Here is a 7,902-nt window from a genome sequence, read left to right on the forward strand (position 1 = left end):
TTCGGATGATTGACTGGACTGTTCGGACGGAATGTGTGTGCTGGTTTGTGAAGTGGATGGCTCGGTTGTGTGATCCGATGGAACACCTGACGTGTATGCAAACAAATAAACAGACAAACAATTCTCAGTGAACATCAACTTCATGTGGTTTCATTGACTGAATGAAAGAGGTGAACATCATTCGAGTGAAATGAACTCCACACAGACTACCAGTCACGAACCCACTCAGTAGTTCCACACACACACACACACACACACTACTAATCACAATACCGACTCACTTCACACGCATTCAAATATGACCGCATCGACTTGCATGGAACACTCGTCACTCATCTTCTACTTGACAATTCAAGCACAACGTGCAACCACATCGACACAAACGATCGGTGTTGCACAACCAACCACACACAAACACACACACACACTGAAGTTGCAAACCGATGTGGATGAGTGGAGCACTCTTCAACCTACAATTTCTCCAATGTGTCATGTCAGTAGTCGCGTCACTCCTCACCTACACTGTCTCCACTCAATCAGTAACACAATCATCCACTAAATCATTCAATCAGACAACCAATCCCTCACTCACTCACTCACTCACTCATACGCTCTCTCACTCACTCACTCACTCACTCACTCACTCACGCACTCACTCAGTCACTCACTCACGCACTCACTCACTCACTCAGTATATACTACTAATACCTGAATCACACACACACACATTCAACACGCATTCGAAATGCACACACAACTGATGTGCAATGCACTCGTGCTCACATGACCATCAGTAGATGAGTGGGATGAGTATTCATCAGACACTCTTCCACCTCACAAAACAAAACACCCAACACACATGCATGCAACAAATGCTCAAATACACATCACCTAATGCAAAACAATCATTGAACTCACTAGTCACGATCGATGAATCAGTCTGTGGATGAGTCGGTGTAGTTGATGTTGTCGGTTCGGATGATTGACTGGACTGTTCGGACGGAATGTGTGTGCTGGTTTGTGAAGTGGATGGCTCGGTTGTGTGATCCGATGGAACACCTGACGTGTATGCAAACAAATAAACAGACAAACAATTCTCAGTGAACATCAACTTCATGTGGTTTCATTGACTGAATGAAAGAGGTGAACATCATTCGAGTGAAATGAACTCCACACAGACTACCAGTCACGAACCCACTCAGTAGTTCCACACACACACACACACACACTACTTATCACAATACCGACTCACTTCACACGCATTCAAATATGACCGCATCGACTTGCATGGAACACTCGTCACTCATCTTCTACTTGACAATTCAAGCACAACGTGCAACCACATCGACACAAACGATCGGTGTTACACAACCAACCACACACAAACACACACACACACTGAAGTTGCAAACCGATGTGGATGAGTGGAGCACTCTTCAACCTACAATTTCTCCAATGTGTCATGTCAGTAGACGCGTCACTCCTCACCTACACTGTCTCCACTCAATCAGTAACACAATCATCCAATAAATCATTCAATCAAACAAACAATCCCTCACAAAATCACTCGCTCACTCACTCGCTCACTCACTCATTCTTTCACTCAGTACATACTACTAATACCTGAATCACACACACACACATTCAACACGCATTCGAAGTGCACACACAACTGATGTGAAATGCACTCGTGCTCACATGACCATCAGTAGATGAGTGGGATGAGTGTTCGTCAGACACTCTTCCACCTCACAAAACAAAACACTCAACACACATGCATGCAACAAATGCTCAAATACACATCACCTAATGCAAAACAATCATTGAACTCACTAGTCACGATCGATGAATCAGTCTGTGGATGAGTCGGTGTAGTTGATGTTGTCGGTTCGGATGATTGACTGGACTGTTCGGACGGAATGTGTGTGCTGGTTTGTGAAGTGGATGGCTCGGTTGTGTGATCCGATGGAACACCTGACGTGTATGCAAACAAATAAACAGACAAACAATTCTCAGTGAACATCAACTTCATGTGGTTTCATTGACTGAATGAAAGAGGTGAACATCATTCGAGTGAAATGAACTCCACACAGACTACCAGTCACGAACCCACTCAGTAGTTCCACACACACACACACACACACACACACACTACTAATCACAATACCGACTCACTTCACACGCATTCAAATATGACCGCATCGACTTGCATGGAACACTCGTCACTCATCTTCTACTTGACAATTCAAGCACAACGTGCAACCACATCGACACAAACGATCGGTGTTGCACAATCAACCACACACAAACACACACACAAACTGAAGTTGCAAACCGATGTGGATAAGTGGAGCACTCTTCAACCTACAATTTCTCCAATGTGTCATGTCAGTAGTCGCGTCACTCCTCACCTACACTGTCTCCACTCAATCAGTAACACAATCATCCACTAAATCATTCAATCAGACAACCAATCCCTAACTCACACAATGACTCACTCATACGCTCACTCACTCACTCACTCACTCACTCACTCACTCACTCACTCACGCACTCACTCAGTCACTCACTCACGCACTCACTCACTCACTCAGTATATACTACTAATACCTGAATCACACACACACACATTCAACACGCATTCGAAATGCACACACAACTGATGTGCAATGCACTCGTGCTCACATGACCATCAGTAGATGAGTGGGATGAGTGTTCGTCAGACACTCTTCCACCTCACAAAACAAAACACTCAACACACATGCATGCAACAAATGCTCAAATACACATCACCTAATGCAAAACAATCATTGAACTCACTAGTCACGATCGATGAATCAGTCTGTGGATGAGTCGGTGTAGTTGATGTTGTCGGTTCGAATGATTGACTGGACTGTTCGGAAGGAATGTGTGTGCTGGTTTGTGAAGTGGATGGCTCGGTTGTGTGATCCGATGGAACACCTGACGTGTATGCAAACAAATAAACAGACAAACAATTCTCAGTGAACATCAACTTCATGTGGTTTCATTGACTGAATGAAAGAGGTGAACATCATTCGAGTGAAATGAACTCCACACAGACTACCAGTCACGAACACACTCAGTAGTTCCACACACACACCTGCACACACACACACACTACCAATCACAATACCGACTCACTTCTCACTCATTCATATCAGACCACATCGATTTGCATGGAACACTCGTCACTCATCTTCTACTTGACAATTCAAGCACAACGTGCAACCACACCGACACTAACGCTCAGCGTCCGTGCATCGGTCAGTGTTGCACAACCACACACCTGCACATGCACACACACACACAATCACTCACGTTGCAAATCGATGTGGATGAGTGGAGCACTCTTCAACCTACAATTCCTACAATGTGTCACGTGAGTACACGCCTCAGTCCTCACCTACACTGTCAACACATACACACGCACACACCTGCACACACCTGCACACACACACACAGACACACTCAACCACAATCAAGCAATAACACACAAACCCACACAAACGCATACATACACACACTCACTCCCCACCTACTCCTCATACCTGAAACACATTTGAAGTGCACACACAACTGATGTGCAATGCACTCGTGCTCACATGACCATCAGTAGATGAGTGGGACGAGTGTTCGTCAGACACTCTTCCACCTCACAAAACAAAACACTCAACACACATGCATGCAACAAATGCTCAAATACACATCACCTAATGCAAAACAATCATTGAACTCACTAGTCACGATCGATGAATCAGTCTGTGGATGAGTCGGTGTAGTTGATGTTGTCGGTTCGAATGATTGACTGGACTGTTCGGACGGAATGTGTGTGCTGGTTTGTGAAGTGGATGGCTCGGTTGTGTGATCCGATGGAACACCTGACGTGTATGCAAACAAATAAACAGACAAACAATTCTCAGTGAACATCAACTTCATGTGGTTTCATTGACTGAATGAAAGAGGTGAACATCATTCGAGTGAAATGAACCCCACACAGATTACCAGTCACGAACACACTCAGTAGTTCCACACACACACCTGCACACACACACACACACACTACCAATCACAATACCGACTCACTTCTCACTCATTCATATCAGACCACATCGATTTGCATGGAACACTCGTCACTCATCTTCTACTTGACAATTCAAGCACAACGTGCAACCACACCGACACTAACGCTCAGCGTCCGTGCATCGGTCAGTGTTGCACAACCACACACCTGCACATGCACACACACACACACAATCACTCACGTTGCAAATCGATGTGGATGAGTGGAGCACTCTTCAACCTACAATTCCTACAATGTGTCACGTGAGTACACGCCTCAGTCCTCACCTACACTGTCAACACATACACACGCACACACCTGCACACACCTGCACACACACACACACAGACACACTCAACCACAATCAAGCAATAACACACAAACCCACACAAACGCATACATACACACACTCACTCCCCACCTACTCCTCATACCTGAAACACATTTGAAGTGCACACACAACTGATGTGCAATGCACTCGTGCTCACATGACCATCAGTAGATGAGTGGGACGAGTGTTCGTCAGACACTCTTCCACCTCACAAAACAAAACACTCAACACACATGCATGCAACAAATGCTCAAATACACATCACCTAATGCAAAACAATCATTGAACTCACTAGTCACGATCGATGAATCAGTCTGTGGATGAGTCGGTGTAGTTGATGTTGTCGGTTCGAATGATTGACTGGACTGTTCGGACGGAATGTGTGTGCTGGTTTGTGAAGTGGATGGCTCGGTTGTGTGATCCGATGGAACACCTGACGTGTATGCAAACAAATAAACAGACAAACAATTCTCAGTGAACATCAACTTCATGTGGTTTCATTGACTGAATGAAAGAGGTGAACATCATTCGAGTGAAATGAACTCCACACAGACTACCAGTCACGAACACACTCAGTAGTTCCACACACACACCTGCACACACACACACACTACCAATCACAATACCGACTCACTTCTCACTCATTCATATCAGACCACATCGATTTGCATGGAACACTCGTCACTCATCTTCTACTTGACAATTCAAGCACAACGTGCAACCACACCGACACTAACGCTCAGCGTCCGTGCATCGGTCAGTGTTGCACAACCACACACCTGCACATGCACACACACACACAATCACTCACGTTGCAAATCGATGTGGATGAGTGGAGCACTCTTCAACCTACAATTCCTACAATGTGTCACGTGAGTACACGCCTCAGTCCTCACCTACACTGTCAACACATACACACGCACACACCTGCACACACCTGCACACACACACACAGACACACTCAACCACAATCAAGCAATAACACACAAACCCACACAAACGCATACATACACACACTCACTCCCCACCTACTCCTCATACCTGAAACACATTTGAAGTGCACACACAACTGATGTGCAATGCACTCGTGCTCACATGACCATCAGTAGATGAGTGGGACGAGTGTTCGTCAGACACTCTTCCACCTCACAAAACAAAACACTCAACACACATGCATGCAACAAATGCTCAAATACACATCACCTAATGCAAAACAATCATTGAACTCACTAGTCACGATCGATGAATCAGTCTGTGGATGAGTCGGTGTAGTTGATGTTGTCGGTTCGAATGATTGACTGGACTGTTCGGACGGAATGTGTGTGCTGGTTTGTGAAGTGGATGGCTCGGTTGTGTGATCCGATGGAACACCTGACGTGTATGCAAACAAATAAACAGACAAACAATTCTCAGTGAACATCAACTTCATGTGGTTTCATTGACTGAATGAAAGAGGTGAACATCATTCGAGTGAAATGAACTCCACACAGACTACCAGTCACGAACACACTCAGTAGTTCCACACACACACCTGCACACACACACACACTACCAATCACAATACCGACTCACTTCTCACTCATTCATATCAGACCACATCGATTTGCATGGAACACTCGTCACTCATCTTCTACTTGACAATTCAAGCACAACGTGCAACCACACCGACACTAACGCTCAGCGTCCGTGCATCGGTCAGTGTTGCACAACCACACACCTGCACATGCACACACACACACAATCACTCACGTTGCAAATCGATGTGGATGAGTGGAGCACTCTTCAACCTACAATTCCTACAATGTGTCACGTGAGTACACGCCTCAGTCCTCACCTACACTGTCAACACATACACACGCACACACCTGCACACACCTGCACACACACACACAGACACACTCAACCACAATCAAGCAATAACACACAAACCCACACAAACGCATACATACACACACTCACTCCCCACCTACTCCTCATACCTGAAACACATTTGAAGTGCACACACAACTGATGTGCAATGCACTCGTGCTCACATGACCATCAGTAGATGAGTGGGACGAGTGTTCGTCAGACACTCTTCCACCTCACAAAACAAAACACCCAACACACATGTATGCAACAAATGCTCAAATACACATCACCTAATGCAAAACAATCATTGAACTCACTAGTCACGATCGATGAATCAGTCTGTGGATGAGTCGGTGTAGTTGATGTTGTCGGTTCGAATGATTGACTGGACTGTTCGGAAGGAATGTGTGTGCTGGTTTGTGAAGTGGATGGCTCGGTTGTGTGATCCGATGGAACACCTGACGTGTATGCAAACAAATAAACAGACAAACAATTCTCAGTGAACATCAACTTCATGTGGTTTCATTGACTGAATGAAAGAGGTGAACATCATTCGAGTGAAATGAACTCCACACAGACTACCAGTCACGAACACACTCAGTAGTTCCACACACACACCTGCACACACACACACACACTACCAATCACAATACCGACTCACTTCTCACTCATTCATATCAGACCACATCGATTTGCATGGAACACTCGTCACTCATCTTCTACTTGACAATTCAAGCACAACGTGCAACCACACCGACACTAACGCTCAGCGTCCGTGCATCGGTCAGTGTTGCACAACCACACACCTGCACATGCACACACACACACACAATCACTCACGTTGCAAATCGATGTGGATGAGTGGAGCACTCTTCAACCTACAATTCCTACAATGTGTCACGTGAGTACACGCCTCAGTCCTCACCTACACTGTCAACACATACACACGCACACACCTGCACACACCTGCACACACACACACAGACACACTCAACCACAATCAAGCAATAACACACAAACCCACACAAACGCATACATACACACACTCACTCCCCACCTACTCCTCATACCTGAAACACATTTGAAGTGCACACACAACTGATGTGCAATGCACTCGTGCTCACATGACCATCAGTAGATGAGTGGGACGAGTGTTCGTCAGACACTCTTCCACCTCACAAAACAAAACACCCAACACACATGCATGCAACAAATGCTCAAATACACATCACCTAATGCAAAACAATCATTGAACTCACTAGTCACGATCGATGAATCAGTCTGTGGATGAGTCGGTGTAGTTGATGTTGTCGGTTCGAATGATTGACTGGACTGTTCGGACGGAATGTGTGTGCTGGTTTGTGAAGTGGATGGCTCGGTTGTGTGATCCGATGGAACACCTGACGTGTATGCAAACAAATAAACAGACAAACAATTCTCAGTGAACATCAACTTCATGTGGTTTCATTGACTGAATGAAAGAGGTGAACATCATTCGAGTGAAATGAACTCCACACAGACTACCAGTCACGAACACACTCAGTAGTTCCACACACACACCTGCACACACACACACACCACCAATCACAATACGGACTCACTTCTCACTCATTCATATCAGACCACATCGATTTGCATG

The 7,902-nt window shown here is 45.4% G+C and overlaps 1 protein-coding gene across 1 annotated transcript in view; it reads right to left on the minus strand.

Moving 5' to 3' along the window:
• Positions 1–935: 935 nt before the first annotated feature.
• Positions 936–7,902, minus strand: part of Smp_192060 (hypothetical protein) — a gene marked incomplete at both ends in the record, with an annotated part of 23,938 nt that continues 16,971 nt past the window's right edge. Inside the window, 2 exons of the mRNA XM_018792359.1 lie at positions 936–1,059; positions 1,854–1,974. Coding sequence (XP_018644598.1) covers positions 936–1,059; positions 1,854–1,974 — 245 coding nt within the window. The remainder of the gene's footprint in view (positions 1,060–1,853; positions 1,975–7,902) is intronic.

Source organism: Schistosoma mansoni, assembly GCF_000237925.1.
Source record: "Schistosoma mansoni, WGS project CABG00000000 data, supercontig 0335, strain Puerto Rico, whole genome shotgun sequence".
Taxonomy (NCBI): Eukaryota; Metazoa; Platyhelminthes; class Trematoda; order Strigeidida; family Schistosomatidae; genus Schistosoma; species Schistosoma mansoni.